At 43.6% G+C, this 20,095-nt stretch overlaps 1 protein-coding gene across 2 annotated transcripts in view; it reads left to right on the top strand.

The window, feature by feature from the left end:
- The window catches only part of CD226 (CD226 molecule), an 89,799-nt gene that overhangs the window by 9,885 nt on the left and 59,819 nt on the right, over window positions 1-20,095 (top strand). For both annotated transcript variants that reach the window (XM_045457710.1, XM_045457709.1), the window contains 2 exons: window positions 4,951-5,022; window positions 5,333-5,671. In XM_045457710.1, coding sequence (XP_045313666.1) covers window positions 4,977-5,022; window positions 5,333-5,671 — 385 coding nt within the window. In that variant the 5' untranslated portion in view covers window positions 4,951-4,976. The remainder of the gene's footprint in view (window positions 1-4,950; window positions 5,023-5,332; window positions 5,672-20,095) is intronic.

Genomic DNA, 20,095 nt, shown 5'->3' with positions numbered 1-20,095 from the left:
GTCCCTTCTTCTCAAAGTCTAGCACAGGCTTTGTGTTGGGCAGACCTCTTGCTCTCCAGCATTGTCAGTAGGTGTCCAAGCAAGTGTGGAACGACAGCAGAGGGGAGCGGCTTCCCCGCCACCCACGTCAGGTGTTCCTGCAGGAGATGGGGTGGGTTACCTGCGTGGGGAGTTGAGGAGAGACTACAATCCTCCCAATGATCAGAAAAGGCACAGACGTCGGCGAAAGCAGAACATACTGCAGATGGCGGAAGCAACGAGGCTGCGGAGACAGAGAAGCCTCTGCCCGTGTCGACAGCCTGAGAGAAGGAAACCACATTCTCTGGAGGTGGTCACGCCGCCCGGGTCACCCAGGAGCATGCAGTGGAAGGCGGACTTGTGAGATGAACTCATACTTATGTGGTTAGCTGGGACATGTGCGACAGGGGAGGAATCTGGTAATATTTGGATTAATGACTTCCTTGAGGATGAAGCTCTTTTATACAGAACAGCTCTATTAGAAAGAAAACCTCAAGCCAAAATTCCTTCATAAATCATGCAAAAAATGGCTCGCTACACCACAAAAATAGCTCAAGCACAGTCTCTATTTGTCTTTGGTTAGATGCTGATGAATAGGGCTCGTCCTTAGCCAGCTTGTAACGGCCAAACTCGGCCACAGGTCTTCGCCTTTCATTCGGATCCGTAGCCTCCGGGCCCCCCGACTTTAGTCACTGCAGAGTGCAAGCGCCCGTCCGCTCTCTCGGCCTCTTGACCAAGTTGGCTTTGGACGCCTTGGGAATGAAGGGGTTACTGCAGGCTATTGTCAGTTCATCCCCCTTTTCTCCTAATGCTCCCAAAGCCCTGATTCTTTGCTGCCGGGGGGCAGGGGGTGGGTGGGGATGGAATTCACTGAGGGTTGTAGGAGCCCGTGAGAGTGGATGATGCTATGTTACATCTAATGTCTTGTAGGATCCCCGGTCAGTAGGTTGTTGCACACATCTGCTGTGTCCCTTTGTCCCTCTTACCTCTCTACCTGCTCCTATACTAACCTTACCCAATCCTGACCACACACACACCATGTATGTATGTGTATATGTATATATATAGCATTAATACAAATAATGTTTTGACATTTGGTTAATAAGCACTTAGTGATTCCTTACATCGTAAATCACGTATCTGACAACTGGACTGCATTCTGTATCATCTGTTTCCACCTGTTGGAAAGTTGTGGCACAGGTGTGCGACAGGGCTCTATTCTCAGCATGTCCCGTGAGGCTCAGTGTGCGTTTGTGGCCCAGGGTGGTTGAGGGGCCACGTGATAGCAATGAATGCAAGACCAACAGCAAAATGTGGTGGTTTCTGTAACTGGAAAGACCTGAGGTGAATCTGGATTCTTGCTGTTCTTATTTAAGTGAAATCCGTACAATATAAAATTTAAGGGCACAATTGAGTGGCATTTAGTACATTCACCATGTGCTGAAAATACTGTCTTTATCAAGTTCTAACACATTTTTATCATCCCTGAAGAAAACCCCATACCTTATGCCATCACTCCCCATTTCCTCTCCTTTAAGCCCCAGACAATCATCAATCTGGTTTCTTTCTTTACAAATTTACCTATTCTGGGTATTTTATATAAATGTAATCTTGTAATTTGAGCCTCTTTGTATCTGCCTTCTTTCACTTAGCATGATGTTCTCAAGGTTCATTCATGTCACAATAGGAATCAGTATTTCATTCCTTTTCACGACTGGGTAATATTCCATTGTGTGGATATACCACAATTAGCTTATCCATTCTTCTGTTGACGGACATTTGGGTCATTTCCACTTTCCGGCTTTTGTGAATAGAGTTGCTATGGAGTTTGGTGTACAAGTATTTGAGTACTTGTTTTCCCGTTTTTGGGGGGCATAAACCCAGGTGTGAAATTGCTGGGTCATACGGTTATTGTGTTTTAACTTTTTGAGGAACAGCCAAACTGTTTTCCACGACAGCTGCGCCATTTTACATGCCTACCAGCTGTGCACAGGGAGCTCACAGCTCTACATCCTTCTCGACACTATTATTTTCCTTAGTTTTGATTATAACCATCCTAGTGGGTGGAATATGGTATCTCTGCGGTTTTCGTCTGCATTTTTCTAATGACTTGTGACGCTGAGCATCTTTTCATGTGTTTGTCATCCGCTTCTGTATCCTCTTTGGAGAAATGTGTATTCAAGTTTTTGCCTGTTCTTAAATTGGGTTCTTTGTGTTTTTGTTGTTGAGTTGTAAGAGTCTTTTATATATTCTGGATCCTAGACCCTCATCAGAAGTATGATTTGCAGAAATTTTTTCCCATTCTTTAGGTTGTCTTTTCACGTTATTAATAGTAAGAGATACTAAGTATTTTGAACGGGATAGACCATGCAGTGTCTGTCGCGAGATCATTCTAGGTACTGTGTGTGTGTGTGAAGGGACACAGGTCTGTGGCAGCACTTGGTGGGTGCAAGAGGGGAGCAGTTAGGAGGACACTTTCTTGAGGGCTTCGGGAATTCTCGGGACTGGGTCTAACTTAGGTTTTATAGCTTTATTTTCTGTCAGTACCTATCAAGAGGAAGTTCTGTAATTAATATTTGATAGATGGAATTAATTTTCTTGACTCAGATATAAATCCTCAATGCTCTTGCCATCTCAATCCATTCTCCACAGGCATCCGGGCTATCTTTCAAAAATGCAAAACTGTCCACATCACTTCCCTCTACGAGATATTTAGTGACTCTGTGTTGCTGTCAGAGTTGTGATTATTTATGCCTTAGACATGCGTCCCAGGGACTGTGCTTGGTGCTGGAGTTACAGATGTAAGCTGGATGCCGTGGCTTCTGATGGCCAGGTTTGAACTCCTCCCTGGGTGTCCAAGATACGTTCAATCTAGACCTGACATAGTTTTTGTCCCTTTCCCACCCCCTAGACCACAGTCACACCATTTCCTGAAAATGTCCTATGTTGTCACACCTTTATCTCCTTCTCCTCCTTCTCTACTTGTAAAGTGTGAGGTTGGAAAGCCCAGAACTGGTGCTTTTTTTTTTTTTTTTTTTTCCCTATGAAACCTTTCTGAATCTATTAGAATGAATTGTTCCCTCTCTGGGCTGTCATAAAACTTGTTCAAATTTGACTTCTATAGAATTATCAGGTTTTATTATAATAGACTACCTCTGCAATCTGTCTGAGCCAATATATTACTGTGTGACTTGAGGGCAGACACGAAGTCTTTCTCATACTTGCATTTCCAGGGTCTAAGCAGGATACCTGTCACAGCTCACTAATATTTTGGACAGATTAGTTTTTCTTTTTTTTAATTACTTGCAAAACAGAGATACCTCATCTGACTTCATCGCACAGCTGTTATGGGTGCAGATAATACCGTAGATGTGAAAGGTTTTGGGAAATAGAACGCTATGTAAATATAAGGTGGCAGTACACAGTACTATATGTATTCAGCAGAGTTTTGTGCTGCTGTTTCTTGCTTCTTGAAAAAGTTCCCACATGAGATACTCATGCTACGCAGTGGACACCTACTGATAGACTTTGGGACTGAATCCAGAGGTTCAGAGTTGACCTTAGGCAACATGGTCTTTAGTGATTCATGCTCCCCCTTCTTGCCAAATCTTACCCACCTTCTATTTTGACCCTCATCAGGGGCCAAATGCATTCATATAATTCCTCTCATTATAGAGGCAATAATGCATTTTTTTTTTTATACTGACATGGTGATAGGTTCCTAACGAGTTCTTAAGAAACCAAACTGAGGGGCGCCTGGGTGGCGCAGTCGGTTGGGCGTCCGACTTCAGCCAGGTCACGATCTCGCGGTTCGTGAGTTCGAGCCCCGCGTCAGGCTCTGGGCTGATGGCTCAGAGCCTGGAGCCTGTTTCCGATTCTGTGTCTCCCTCTCTCTCTGCCCCTCCCCTGTTCATGCTCTGTCTCTCTCTGTCCCAAAAATAAATAAACGTTGAAAAAAAAAAAATTAAAAAAAAAAAAAAGAAACCAAACTGATATTTTACATGAAAGGGAAGGGAACAATGATGAACTTAAAAACTCAGTCACATTTTGATATTGTACAGAATTCTGTAAGGTGTAACCCTTGGGGAAAACTGGGTCAAGCCTACCTGGATCCTCTCTGTACTATCTTTGCAAATTACTGTGACTCTATAACGATCTGAAAATAAAAAGTTAAAAAAAACACCCACAGTGGTAGATTTGTGTCTCTCCTGAGCCGCGATACTTTTGTATCTTTAGGGCCTTCCGTGGTCCCTTCGTCACCTCCAAAGCAAATGCCCGAGGTCAAAGAGGTAGAAGTGAAGGGAAGGCCAAACCCAGCAGCAGTCCACACGGGTGGAGCCTTCTAGCCTCTGGAGCCCGAGGCCCCTCCCCCTGCCCTCAGTCTCTGCTCCAATGTCAAGTTCTCAGCAAAGACTTCCTGGGCCTTCCTTTCTAAAAGGGTAACACTCCCACCCGCCTTGCCTTATCCCCACTTTCCTGCTTTGTTTTCCCTCATGCACTCGCCACCTACAACTTACATATTCTACTTTTTTATTTCAGTTTCTGTCTCCTCCCACTAGAATGTAAGTTCCAGGATGGCAAGGACTTTTTTTTTTTTTTTTTTTTTTTTTTTTAATTTACTGTTGTATCCTTATTGCCTAGAGCAGAGTTTGGCAAAGAGAACCCCCTCAGCCACTCTCTAATTTGTTCAATGAATGAATCTTTGTAGAAATTAAAAGCTTGAAAATAAGCTATTTCCCCGAGAGAGAAGTGATTCAAATCTGCTCATCCCTTGTGCGAGAGCAAACCTGACTTTGAAGCTAAGACCTTTTTCCTGTGTTACACTTCAGAAAAAGAAGACACTAGTGATAATATCTGAGAGGAAGGAAGCAGTGTATCGTGCTGGGCCTCTGCATGTAACATTATAAAAATTGTCTTTTTTTTTTTTAATAGACCAGTCTCCCAAACGGTTTCCAGAGATGGATTATCTTGCTTTCTTCTTGGCTATTGTTCACATATACAGAGGTAAAGATAATGTCTTCATTTAAAAAATTTACTTCTTTTTTAGTCTTATAGCATGACATGTTTAGAATTTACAATGCTCTTTATTCGGCTCAGATAATTTCTCACTTGGTTCAGGAAACCTACAAGTTACAAATACCTCTTATCAGTGGTGGAAACCTTTTTAGACTAAGTTAGAAACTGTTAGCCTTTAGAAACTGTTAGCCATTTGCTATCTTGCTAGGTCTTAGAAAGCTTAGAATAAGCTTTAGGGATCTATTTGGTGTTTTAATCATCAAGCCTAACTGAATAACTGTGATGTTGTGTGTTTCAGCTCTATGTGAAGAGATGTTCTGGGACACGACTGTTAAACTGGCTGAGAATATGAGTCTAGAATGCGTGTACTCATCACTGGACACCTTAACCCAGATGGAGTGGTTCAAGATCAATACCACGGACAGAGAGTCCATAGCCATATTCAGCCCCGCCTATGGTGTGATTATAAGGACACCCTATGCTGATAGGGTTTACTTCTTAAATTCTACCATGGCTCCTAATGATATGACCCTGACCTTCCATAATGTCTCTGAGGCTGATGTTGGCTACTACTCCTGTTTACTTCATACTTTCCCATATGGCCATTGGGAAAAGGTGATCCGGGTGGTTGCATCAGGTAAGTGGGCATTTTATTTACCCGTTTACCCATCTACAGCATTTGATTCCTAAAGCCCAAGTAGAAGCTATGGAATGCTTTATCATGTTTTCATGGTATTTTCCAATTTCACTTCTAGATCTTATGATATCGTTGCTCTAAAGAAATTCTGTGAATTAATTTCATCTTTGTTCATGTGCTATCATTTCTGAGTAGAATAAAACCTACAGATTTGGGTGTATTCGGGGAAAAGCTCAGGTTTTGCACAGTCTCAGCCATGACTCAAGCCTAGATTTAACTGATGTTGGCAACGTTTGGGTTCGGCAGCCGGGCACCTCCCTTCTGCACTTCTTTCCAGCAATGGGATGCGGCTTCCTTCCACCAGGCACTCCGAGCTGGCCTCAAACCCTTTCTGTAACACCAAATCTAGACTTGTTAGTGAATCTGAGCAGAGTTCATACGCTGGCGTCATTTTGAGCTTCATGCAAATTCCACAAGAGAGGACCCATCAGAAATTGTGAAGTGTCATTTCAGAAAGAATCGAGCGATCTCTTGGATATTTTCTGCTGTGTCTGTCAGGGTCTGTGGTTTGGTGCATGGTGAGTTGATCCTTCGAGTAATAGCCACATGGATTGGGTGTGCTATATGAGAAAAACGTGGGTTTCATAGTCTTTGCTTTCTCTATGACCTTATGTTAGCTGTTTGATCCCTCTGAATCTCAGGCTTCTGAATAGCAAACTGAGTTAATAATACCATTCTTTTTGTTGAATGCCTTAGGGTTCATATGGTTAAAGAACTTGGCCTATGGTAGTCAGGGAATGGTAGGTATTATTATTGTAACTATGATTATTTCCTGTGTTTTTGATACAAAATAACTATGAAATTTTCAGATGCCAGCAATAGTCTAGGGAAGGAAATAGTTTGGAACTGTGTGTTTCTTGTCTGGGGTCTCTAAAATTATATCCCAAGTGGACATTCGGCAGAACACATTATGTGACATCTGCTAGAGTGCTTTCTTTTTAAGGGATGCATATTACAAAAGAACAATTTATGATATTGTGTAAGGGATAGCAAATGGTCGGAAGGTAAGAAAATTTCCCATGTGATAGTTTTTTTTCTCTGTAGCTATAGCTAAGCTTAAAAATGGTTTCGTGTGCACGAGTGAAGCTTACAGAATGTCTATTAGCAAAATCTCTTTAGTGAGAGACTTGCCACTGAACTCATTTGCTTAGCAGTCAGGTGTGAAGTCCTGCCGGCCAGTTTTTAGTGCATCCACCACTTTTGATTAGCCGTGCAATGAGAGAGTTGGAGTAGCTCTACTCTTAAAGGAAAGGGAGCTACTGAGTACCCGGCTGGAGCCACCGAGGCCAGAACGAGATGGGATCCCCCCACCCTGCGTGTGGCAAGCTTTTGCAGTTCGGGTCCCAGATCAGGTATTCCAATTTCTGTCAAGGAATAATCAATGCAAAACAGGTAGACTAGAGGCGCCCGGGTGGCTCAATCGGTTAAGTGTCTGACTTCGGCTCAGGTCGTGATCTCAGGGTTTGTGAGTTCGAGCCCCACATCGGGCTCACTGCTGTCAGCACAGAGCCTGCTTCGGATCCTCTGTCTCTCCCTCTCTCTCTCTGCCCCTCCCCTGCTTGCTCTCTCTCTCTCTCTCTCTCTCTCTCTCTCTCTCTAAGTAAATAAACATTAAAAAAGAAAAAGGTAGAACAATGGTCACCAGGCACGGGGAGGTGGGGAAATAGGGAGCAGTTGTCAGAGGATACAAAGTTGCAGGTACGTAGGACAACTCCACCTAGAGATCTAAGGTGCCCATGAAGTTGGCAGTTAATAATATTGGACTGAATACTGGACATTTCCTAAGGCAGTAGATTTCAGGTGCTCTCACCACAGAAAATGGTAACTGTGTGAGAAGATACGTAAATTAGTTTGATTGTAGCAGTCATTGCATGCTGTTCATCTATGTTCATCCAATCACTGTGTCGCGTGTCTTAAATATATAGAATAGTAATTTGAAAAGAAAAACACCAACAGCCAGTTTGGCCTCTTCTGAAAGTTGAGGACAGAGGCCAGAGCTCAGATGTGGAGAACTAAGTTGTGATTGCCAGACCAAGACAGGGTTTTTAGTGTCTGTCATGTGTGAACACTTTTGGCAATACTTCCCACTTTTGTCATCCAGATATATCGCTCCTGTTATTTTTGTGAGGTTAGGAAAAGGCAGGTCTTTGCCTTCTCGGGCTTTTTCAAACATAATGCTAGGATTCCCAGTCAATCACTGGTGAAAGAAAGGAGTGCCCACCTATCCACCTGGTTGAATTCTTCATGATGGTTTCCTTTTTTTTTTTTTTTTTTTAATGTTTATTTATTTTGAGAGAGAGAGACAGGGAGGGAGAGAGAGAATGAGAGAGAATGAGGGATAGAGAGAGAGAGAGAGAGAGAAGCACAAGCAGGGGAAGGGCAGAGAGAGAGAATCCCGAGCAGGCCATCAGCGTGGAGCTCAACACGGGGCTTGAACTCATGAATCATGAGATTCATGACCTAAGCTGAAATCAAGAGTCGGACCCTTAACCGACTGAGCCACCCAGTCGCCCCTTCATTTTTTTTAAACTAAAAATGATAGTGAATTTAAACAATACAGTAGCCGTATTTCAAAGTTAACCTTATATGTACTTAAAGTCTTCCGTGTATGTTTTATTAACATCATATCAGGACCTACAAGTATTGCACACATGTGTAATACAAAGAGAGAGTTGATGATCTACCTAACAATACAAGGTTGGACTTGGAATCCAGAAATCCCAATTTGTAAGATAGGTTGTAAGAACTTCAAAAGGATAAAGGAATTGAACCACATGCTTTCTTTAAAAAAAAATTTTTTTTAATGTTTGTCTATTTTTGAGAGAGACAGAGTGCAGCAGGGGAGGGGCAGAGAGAGAGGGAGACACAGAACCGGAAGCAGGCTCCAGGCTCTGAGCTGTCAGCACAGAGCCGAACGCGGGGCTCGAACTCACAAGCTTCGATATCATGGCCTGAGTGGAAGTCGGATGCTTAACCAACCAACTGAGCCACCCAGGCGCCCCGAACCACATGCTTTGTGTATATACTAATTTCTTCTCTTTGCTGATCACTTGCTGTCTATGAGGAATTTGGCCAATATCTCATTTAAACCCACTGCACACTTGGATGTGGACATAACCTTGATTTTACAGGCGAGGACTTGAAAGGTGGTGAGGTCTAATATCTGCCCAACTCCTCAGACTTTGTAGTGTCCCACTGGATAAAGTTGTAGTGAGAGGACAGAAGATGATGGTTTGGGGGGTCATGGAGCCCTCTGGGCCCTCCAATGAGGAGACATCAACCATGGTACATCCTTGCTGCCCCAGCCCCCACCTGGGGCTTTCAGCCCAGAGCTGAAGAGCAAATTGGACATCTTATCTGGATAAATGGTACTGTTAATGCCAATTTGTGTTAAAATGTGTGTTAACTTCACAACAAGCATTTCTCAACTGGTAACCGACTTAGAGAATTTAATGGTAAGAATGGCTGTATTTATTTTACTACTTCAAGGGAAAAGATGCTGAGGTGGCTGGGGAGGTAACCTTTCAAAGGCATCCCTTTCACAGCAGAGTTGGTGGTGGAGGTGGGATCAAGCAGAAAATCGCTGCACGCCGTGTGTCTCTGGCCTCGCTGGTCCGTTCAAGAGAATGTAGTTACATTTATGGAAACGCACCCCCCCCAAAGGGTGGCCCTCCCCCAGTACTCCACCACCTAACTTTCATTGGGTGCCTCCTGGGTAGGAAGCAAATGCCCTCTCCTTTAATGCTCATGAGACACCATGGCAGAGGTCGTGTGTTCCCGTCCTGCAGCCGGAGAAAGTGTGGCTCCGGGTCACTCACCACCTCGAGGTTGCTGAGCGTCAGGTGGAAGCAGCTGATGTCTGTGAGGTGCCAGGAATGAGACGAGAAGGAGCTTGAGTCCAGCAGGGTGATGAGGAGGCTCAAGAATCAAGTGCTGGGCCCTGACGACTTGGAAGGATTTTTTGTAAGAGAGAGAGAGACGGGTGAGGGAAGGAGGAAAAATGGAGAGGGGGGTATCTTAGGAGTGCTGACAGCACGGAGATGGCACCGGGGGAGTTGAACACCCAGGTAGGAAGAGGGCAGGCAGCTGTTTGACCAAGTTCAGAGCCCCAGCGGGAGGTTGCTCCCGCCCTGGGCTGGCCACCCCTCGCTGCCACGAGACGTAGGCTAGAGGAAGAAACAGGGATGCCCGCACCAGCAAAGGGGCTCAGCGTGTGATGCGCTGGGGTCCCAAGTAAGGCTTTGTCCCGTAGGTTCCAAGTTGAAAAAGAGACTTGAAGCCCCCGGAGCAGCAGAATGTCAGGCAGAGCCCAGGAAGTTTGGTCAGCCCAGGTCGTGCTGTGCCTAATGGAGTCTGAACTTCATTCTGTAATGTAGACCATGGGAGGCTGCTGAACATTTTTCACAGGGAGACACATAATAAACCAGTTCTTTTTTTTTCTTTTCACCACCTGCAAGATTAAGTTAGTTGTAGCTTCTAGGAGGGGAGGAGTGTAAGGTCAGGTGAACAGGTAGTATTCTACTGATTGGAACACTTATCCGTTGCCAGTAGGAGTGTAGATTAGCATATCTATTGTATTATGAGTGTTGGTAATATTCAGGTTCTCCTGAGAAACAGAACCGACAGGATGCGTATATAGATAGAGATTTTTTGACATGGAATTGTCTCCTGTGATTATGGAGACTGGCAAGACGGAGTCCGCAGGGTGGGTCAGCAGGCTGGGGCACCAGGAGACAGAATGGTGTGGGTGAAGTCAGAAGGCTGTCTGCTGGAGATTTCCCTCTTACCTGGGGAAGTGAGTCTTTATGTTCTATTCAGGCCTTCAACTGATTGGATGATGCCCACCCGCATTATAAAAGGGAATCTGTTTACTCGGAGTTCACCAATTTAAACGTTGATCTCATCCCCAAACACCCTACAAATTAACGCATGAAATTTACTATCACATCTACTTCAGAGAATGATACAGCATTAGCTAAAGAATCCCATGTCCTATGATCTGATAATTTCACTCTGTTAGATGTCCTAGGGATTGCCCACATACAGGAGAGATGCCTGCAATGTTTGTAGTGGCAGTGATTGTAACAGCAAAAAAAGTGCATGATCACTATACTAAACTCACCAACGGAGATGAATCTTGGGAATATCTTGTTGAAAAAACAAGCAAGTAACAGCAAGTTACATAAGATATGATTTCTTTCCTGTAAAGTTTAGAAACATGCAAAAATGAACAAAATGTTACTTTCAGATATAAACATGCATGGTAGTGCTGTAAGGAAAAGCAGAACTCAAAAACATGGACAGCAAGGGGCAGAACTGGTAAGGGCCACACAGGTCTTCAAAATTCAGAGTTAAGAGGTTTTTCTTACACAGGTGTTTTATTTTGCACTTCTCTCAAAAATTTTTTTGGAAATTTCTTTATATCTATTGAGTTTCTAATATAAACAGTAGAAAAGGATGCGACTGCAATTTTTGAACAGTTCAAAGATAATTTTTTTTTTTTTTTTTTTAATTTTTGGGACAGAGAGAGACAGAGCATGAACGGGGGAGGGGCAGAGAGAGAGGGAGACACAGAATCGGAAACAGGCTCCAGGCTCCGAGCCATCAGCCCAGAGCCTGACGCGGGGCTCGAACTCACGGACCGCGAGATCGTGACCTGGCTGAAGTCGGACGCTTAACCGACTGCGCCACCCAGGCGCCCCTCAAAGATAATTAAGTTACAGAGGAGATCCTCATTCTGATTTGGTATGGAGGTCAGGAAGAGGGAAAACAATGTTTCCAAATTTTTATGATTGAGGGACTGAAAAATAATCATTTCTTTAAAAAGATGGGGAATTAGGAGACCGACTTTGCTTGGAAGAGGGGGAAAAGGTCTAGTTTCAGATGCACAGAGTTGTAAAGTAGGCTGTGACCAGCTAACAGTTGAAATCATGGAATGGCAAACCAGAAGGAAGCTTCGGATTGAAAATACCAGTTTTGGAGTCCTTTGGATGCTCAGCCGGCACATGTGAAGAAGATGGTGTCTGAAGCAAGTACTAATGGTTGCCATAGCTTTCAGGGCTGACTACGTTGAAGTGAGGGGAAGCATTCATGCTAAGAATAGAGCGGCCATGGGGAGAGGAAGGAAAGGAGGGGCAGGGAGAAGGGAGATGCCAGGTAGGTGAATTATTGTGCAAACACAGCACAGGTTTAACTGCCTTCGTTCGCATTTATAGGCGGGGTTCATTTTCTAGTGCTTAGTGTTGGCTGTATCCCCTGGTTTTCACTCTGACTTCCCACGCTCCAGCCCCTATCTCAACTTGGGCACAGTGATGTGCCTTACTCTCTCCTTTTAAGGGTTACATTTTTTCCTGGGCTATGGAGACTCCCTGTGTGTCGCCCACGCTGTCTTCAAAGACTCTGTCTCTGCTCCCTTCAAGGCCAGGTGTCCACTCAGGACCTCGAAGCGGACAGAACAGCCACACTTGTCTTGCATTCTCACATAATGTTTCGGCTAGCGGCGCTAGAGGGGAAAAGGGGCTCTTTTAATACTGGGGACCCCAGAATCCATGGCAGTACCAAGAAATTCCTAATGTGAGGGATTCTAAAGACCGAGCCAGCCTCTATTGATTGGCCTTAGGCCGACCCAGAATCATCATCAATATATCTTTCCTCTGGCTACTTGTCTGTTTTCTAACTTTGGGGTGATGTCAGGATTTAATTTTATTTACAGCTGGAAAGGGGAAGTGTCCCAGACTTGGCTTGTGTGAATGTGTGTGCTGACTTGTGGGACTGAGTTTATTTATTCTTTAGCTCACACATCAAGTCTTTATTGAGAACCTACCATACTCGTGTTAATGTCTGTGGTTTAGAAGCTAGAAGGACATGGAACTTAGCTCTAAGTAGTATGCAGAGTACTAGGGGAGATAAAAGCTATGTTTGGCAAAGTAAAGAGTGAGTGCCAATGTAGTTCAGAAGATAGAATTTACTTTTTGCCAGGAAATTCAGGATAGAGTCCCTGAAAAGGGAGCATCTGAAGTTAACCTTGAAGGCGTTAAGTTAGAATATTTGAACATGGAGGTAGGAGGAATAACATTTCAGGAAAACTGTTTTAAATATTATCTACAAAATAGATATCTTTGGCTCTACTTTGACTACTTTGCAAGGTAGTTTTCATTTTCTGAAAAAGACTCTAACAGCAATACCAGCAACAATAACAGTAACAGCCAAACCTTTCAAATTGAGCCAACATGATCGACTCTGATCAATAATTAGCACAGTTTATTCTGATTTACAATTTGTGGCTTGGTTTATTTCCACATGTTGACTTAATGCTTCGAAAGGGTTAGGAACCTACATATATGATGCAATTATATTTTATAGCCTATCCTAAGATATTTGCACACTTGGATTTCAGCTTTGGTTTTATCGATCCCAAATTCAGGAGGCAGGAAGAAAATGTATGAAAGCAGCACTATCTTGTTTATTAGTGACAGGTGCAGAGTGGTAGAGGGAAGGCTTGGTCTGAAGGTTACTTTTGCTTGTCAAAGAAGGTTCCAGACAGGGCTGAGCAGGCCACGGGAGGAGAGACTTTCTTGCTCTCCTGTGACAAGGGTCACCAGTGCTGGCCAGCATGTTTTGTCCTAGAGTGGACTGTGAGTTCTCCCAGAGAGCTTTGCCCATCAAATGCATGTCTATCACTTTGAAGCTGGTGGTTTTGTTTTGTTTTTTTAAAGGGATGGAGAAATTAAAAAAAAAAAAAGTTTCAAATCTACTCCTTAAAGAATTAAGATATGAAGTCTCTCTTAAGGTCCATTCTTACAAGCTGAGAAATAAATTATCGAAGTTTTCTTGGATACATGTACACACACACACACACATAGGGAATAAAAAAATGTTTCTTATAAACTGTTACATTTCAGCAGTTTTTCATTTAGGAAAGAAAAAAAATATATTCAATACTACCTGTAAGAAATAGTCAACTGATGAAACAGAAACATTTTAAAGGCTTAGAAATCTCCCTCCTTAATAAAATAAAATAAAATAAAACAGAACATAGAGAAACAGATGATAAAGAACATTTTTAAGACTCGCAAAAGCAAGTTATGGTCGCTGAACTTCTCAAGGGTGAAATTAATGGGAATCTGAAAGTGGAATACTTACCAGAACCCATGCCGACGTTGTTTTTGTTGATTTTCTTTCCATTTGTTAAGCCAGGGAAGACCATGCTTGGGAACACATATCACCATCCGATGCAACTTGGGCTTCTGGGGAAAAGCTCTGTATCAAAAATCAAAAAGAGAGGGGTGGGGGGAAAGGTAGGGTGGAAGAAAAACCCAACCCTGAAAACAAGACAATGCTGGATTGATAAACAATTAGATTTGACAATTGAATGGCTGAAAAAGTGTAAGATACAGGCCCAGGCGCACATTTGGGGTTTGTGAGAACACTGTCTTCTGTTTGTCCATCTCAACGCAGAGGCCTCTCTCCTCCTCTGCCCAGTCTTTTAATTTTATTTTTATCTTAGAGAGAGAGTGAGAGCATGCGAGAGAGCACACGAGTGAGGGAGAAGGGCAGAGAGAAGGGGGAAGGGAGAGAGAATCGCAAGCAAGGCTTCATGCTCAGTACAGAGCCTGACACGGCGCTCGATCCCATGACCCTGGGATCATGACCTGAGCCAAAAATCAAGAGTCGGGCACTCAACCGGCTGAGCCACCCGGGTGCCCCTGTATGCCCGGTCTTTGACACATGTCCTCTGTAGCAACGTCCAGAAGAAAACTTTTACTTTAGGCGTACTGGAAAATGTACTCAGGCAATCCAGAGCAGGGGAGTGAAAACTGGCTGTGATCTTCGCAGCTGTTTATGACATCAACTCCACCCTTCTTTGGGTAGATATTTTTATTTCCAAGATGACCGTAGGGCAGGGGCGGGTATTTGGCTGAACTGCCTGAAGGGAATGAGCTACAGCTGAAGTTTAGGAACAACTTTGCCCCGCGGCTCTCGAAGACTTTATTAGTGGAGGTGGAGGTTGTTTAGGGCTCTGGTTCCTCTTCTTTAACTTCCAGCGAGCTGGACAGCTCTCCCCTGTCTACCACCACTGCTGGCTCCCCAGCGCCCAAGGCGGTGCCACTGCAGTATCTGGACCGCGTTTCCTCTTCAGAGTGGGTGCCGGTGGGTGTGGGTGCCGGCGTCGGGCGGGGACTGTGGTTCATGTGTGAGTAAGAGCTGTCCAAGTAACTGGAACTCTCAGCCCACACATGTCGGTCGAGACTCGTTCCCTGCCCTGAACCATCTCAGCTTCTGTATTCTTTCTTAAAATTCCTCTCATCGAAGGTTGAAGGCCATAGAAATCAAGCCTTGTTCTCCAGCACTTTCTCCCCGAAACTTCTCTAGGATTAGCGGGTTTGTGTCAGTGAACCTTCCAAGAGACCTTACGGGAATTTGCCCGTTGACAGATCACAGTACGTACCGACTGAGAGGAAAATGATATTTTTGCATCTCGTAAGATAAAAATGTTGGATTTTCAGATATTTAAAAACAAAACAAAAAGAAAAGAGGACCAGGAAGAGGAAGAAGAGTAAAACTCTGAGCTGAGCAGAGGCTTGGGGGTTCCTCTGTCTTTCCCTGTGAGTGAATGCTAACCTGTGCCAGGTTTTTTTGTTTTGTTTTGGGGTTTTTTTTGAGCATTGAGAAAAGAACACTGGGTTTCCAAGCTATGCTCTCTGTTGCAGGTTTTTGTTTTTGTTTGGTTTTATGGGATTGGAGGTTGCAGGCAGGATGGCTTTTCCTTTCCTACGAGAAAATTTGTGAAGACGTTTAAGGTTTTGAAACCATTAAGAATTTTAAGACTATCAAGTCAATCCTTCAGGGATCAGTGCAAAATCACTCCCCCAGGCAATATCTCTTCCACTTACTCCACCATAGTTTTAATTAAATAACTCAGCTGATGGGGCTTTTGGCACTTCCCATGAGAGATCATTCACATTCCAATAAATCTCACTGTGAGAAAATTTCCCCTGACTTCAGCTATTTAACCAACTCACATTTTCAAAAGCAGTCTTCTTCCCAATGTGCCCAGAGAGAAAGGCCCCTGTCCCATTGAAGATTCTTACAAAGAGCTTTCTAAGGATGGAGCTCTGATATGTGATATTCACGTTTAATAGTGCTGTAAGTGGCTCACATGCGTCATACCTGCTGATTTTAGTTGGATGATGATTGTGGCCGATACGAATGAAGTCTGGGCATGAGTTCTGTGAGCATTCATGTGCACCACTTCGCTGGGAGAATACTTAAGAAACGTAATGTTCTCATTTCAGCAGACCAGCTCTTAAGAACATGTTTGTCCCCTTTCTTGGCAGGCAACATGAAATGCTGCATGCTACCAACACTGACATCTCCAGAATAGTTTAGGGAAGGAGTGTGTGTGTGTGTGTGTGTGTGTGTGTGTGTGTGTGTGTATTCTCTGTGTATAGGACAGTTTCCTTCCTGCATATAAAGAACCCAAACCTTCAGAAAGTTTTAGGTCATCCACTTAATTCATTCCACTAATGGATAGAGTACATTTACTTCTTTTTAAACTGGATGCTACAATTGGAAGCATATCATTTTTCATCTGAAGAATAGCCAAGGAATTCAACTAGTTTCTCTGAGACAGAGCTTGGGGACATTAGAGTGTGTCCCCAGATGAGACCATTATGTCTGTCCCATTGGCTTATGACATCATAGGTCTCAAAATATCTCTTTTTGGTATTACAGAAACACAGTTGCTCATGTAAATAAGTAAAAAAAGAACATTTATTTAACAGTTAAATACTATGTTACTTCTATTTTTCTTAAATCCTAGAAATGGTTCCTAAAAGAATAAACATTAAATGAGATGGAAAAATTTATAGTTGCTGGCATTGTGTTTGAGTTGATACAGTTTTTGAATTTTTATTCTTAACACAAATCTGACTTATGTTTTCAGTGAAAATAGCAGAGTTGAAGCAAAGGGCAAATTATTAAAATTTGTTGCTCATATGACACTTTGAGATATTAAAATCTGTTATTGGATGAATATTTGATGATGGTAGTTTTAAAAATTGTGTAAACCCTTTCTAAATCTATTAAATAGAGATTTACTGTATGGTATGAGGAGAAGAAATGAGTAAGGTCTTTGTTTTCGAGACACTTATAATCTAACAGGGGACGTATGTATATACATTATGGTGACTCAGTCACCCTAATGCAATGTGGAACTTGTTAAGTGGCATAGAACAATGTTTAGGGAGTTGAGAGGTGGCAGAGATGACTGCCAGTTTGGGGGTACCATGAAAGTATCCACACCAGACTGGAAATCCAGGTATGATTCTAGAAGGATAATGTGCCATAAAAATCATCACATAATGAAAATGGTCTTTGCATTTGGAGCATACGAAAAATGCTTTTGGCCACAGGCTTAGGGCAAGGAGAGTTCAGGTTTTGGACTTCACTTGGTGGCTAGTAAAGTTTTCAAGTAGTGGAAGGCATATGTCAGTCATGATTGCAGTCATGATTTGGAACCATTACTCTAGCAACTGCATATGGGATGATTTAGAGGCAGGAAAAAAAGCAAAAGGAAAGACTAGAAAATAGGCAAGACAGAGAGAAAGGGATCCTGCAGTCCTGACATAAAGCAGGGGCACCACCAGCAGTGTATGGCCAACCAATGAAATCTTCACAACCACCCCCGCCCCCATGCCTCAAGTTCCATCTTCCCATGGCCTGTCTCTTTCATTCAATAAATAATTATTGAATGTCCACTATGGGCTGTGTGGGATTGAGGGGACATAGGGGGAATGTTCCAGCCTCTGAAATCAAGGCTCATGTAGAATGCCACGTGATGCTTCCTACAAGGCAGGTGCATAGGACAGGTGTTGGTGATGTCAGGATGGTGGTGGAGATGGTATGTGTGTGTTAGAAGATGGCAGTTGACAGCGAAAGGGGGTCCTTCAGGAGGCTTCAGAGGGCAAAAGATGCTTGAGCTTACTCATGAGGGAAGATGAGAAACTTCTAGGTTGATGAATGGTTTTGCTGTTAGCAGGGTGGCATTCTTGCTCGAGGGAAACCATGCTAATGGCTCAAAAAAAAGTGAGACTGGTGTGCTAGGGAACTGCAGGATGCTGAGTAAAATGGGTGTGTAGATTCGTTGAAATGGGCAGTGGAGCCAGGTGGTGAGTTAGGAGGGGCAGATAGCAGAGACAGAGAATTTGATGTATGATCAGCAAGGGCTCCAGATTGTGGCTGACTTGGAATTATATTTGCCTAGCAAGACCTCAGTATTATTTAGGATGCATTTTCCTTGAAGTGGGGTTGGGGTGAGAGCTAAAGTCCCCTAGTTGCATTTTGATGTCACTACTGCCACCATTTTAAGGTGTTTTGACTTTATTCTTTAGGTAATGGGGAGCCATTAGGTGAATGGTTTGCAATCTAGCAAGAGAACTCCAGAGGATCCTAAGGGGGGACTGGCAGCAAGGCAAAAGAGAGGAGAGACTAGTAGGGAGGCTGTTATGGGCTGAGCCGTGTCCCCCCAGATTCATATGTTGAAGTCCAGACTCTCAGTGCCTCAGAATGTGACTGTATTTGGAAATGGGGTCTTCAAAGAGGTAACTGAATTAAAATGAGGTCATTAGAATGGGTCCCAACCTAATGTGACTGGTATCCTTGGAAGGAGAGAAGATTAGGAGACAGACACCCCCAGAGGCAAGAGCATGTGAAGACACAGGGAGAAAAGGGCCATCTGCAGGCAAGGAGAGCAGCCTCATGGAATCAACCCTGCCAACATCTTGGTCTTGGACTTCCAGATGTATGTTGCTGAAGCCCCCCAGTCTGTGAGCAAACAAATACAGAGGCCATAGTAATAGGTCAGACCAGAGAGGAAGAGGAATTCAACTAAGGCAGTGGTATTGGGGATGAAGCAGAGAGGAGATATATTCTTCCAAGGCATTTTTCATTATTCTCATTGACCCCCTCCCAAAGATTCAGAATTTATATTTAAAAACTACTACAGTGGCCAGGACTTTGGCTCAGAAATTGCTGGAGCCCTGTTCCCCTTGCCTGCTTGGTTTATTAGGACTTTGTTCATTAGCCACTCCTGGTTCTCGCAGTCTTTCTACACTCATTTGTTCTTCTCGATACACACCCTTAGCATCTCCTCCAGAATTGGCACACGTAGTTTTTCTATCATCTATGCCTGATATTCTAATATCGAAGTGGCTCTATTTCTACCATTTTTTTTTTTTCCTGCTGCCTATTATCCGTCTCATCCCTTTACATTCTTATGCTCTTGGTTCGTTTTGACTATGTGCTGCTCATAGCTCTTTATACACCATTTCTGGGAGTTCTCTGAGACTAGAATGAAGGGGTCTTCATTCACAGAGGAGGTGAGTCCTGGTGTTAGAGTAGGCAGTTAGGTTCTAACAGGGTACCTGGAGGTCAGCAACGAGGAAGTCATGGTCAGCTATCAGGAAAGTCAGAGACCTACCCTGGCAGCATACTGCAAGAAGCTGGATCAAACCAGATAGGCCCAAGATGGCGGGTTCTCTGACAGGAAATCCCTGACCAAATCAGAAGAACAAGCTAGGAACTCTGCTTCTCACCCCGAGGATTAAATTTTCCACCCCCTAGTTAACAACTGTCAATAAAAGATAGAAACCCAACCCCCTGGGCATGCAGTTCGCTCCTTCTCCTGAGCTTACCTGCTCTCGTATCCCATGAGTGTACTTTTCACTTTAATCAACTTCTCCTGCTTGTGTGACTCATCCACTGTGCTGTATCTGTCCTTGAATTCCTTCTTATGACAAGACCTTCAGTGACTCCTTTGACTCTGGCTAGGTTGAGGCCCCAGAGGCCAGGGTCTTCACAGGTCATCCAAGGACACTGGATTGCTTTAAATTTGGGCTCTTTGGAGAACCAATGCTCTAGGAACTAAGACTAAAGATCCACATGGGAACTGACTTTGTTTATAGCTCTACTCAAGGATTTTCCTTCTTTGTTTCCTTCTCCCTGAGGTGCAGGTAGGGTCAGGTTTACTTCTAGTTCATTTGTGCCCTGAGACATCTCAACAGGAGGAGGGGCTTCTCTTCACTTCCCCACCTCAGGTAGACCCTGTGCTGTATTGTGGGAGGCTCGATATCAGAGTTCAAGTTTGCTTAGCTTGACAAAGTGTGTCCAGGGCAAAAGTGGCTTGCTTCCAGGTTCTTATTTCTCACTGAAGTTTTTCCTATTGATTCCTATGTTGTCAGATATTTGATGCTCGTAATATTTTTCAAATAGTTCATCCTACATAGTTGTTTTTAATAGGAATTTTAGTGTTAATAATGGAGCCTGATATTTCATTAGAAATGGAAGTATCCACATTTCTAAAAC

This window comes from Leopardus geoffroyi, chromosome D3, assembly GCF_018350155.1.
Source record: "Leopardus geoffroyi isolate Oge1 chromosome D3, O.geoffroyi_Oge1_pat1.0, whole genome shotgun sequence".
Taxonomy (NCBI): Eukaryota; Metazoa; Chordata; class Mammalia; order Carnivora; family Felidae; genus Leopardus; species Leopardus geoffroyi.
This window is presented reverse-complemented; position numbering and strand designations above follow the sequence as displayed.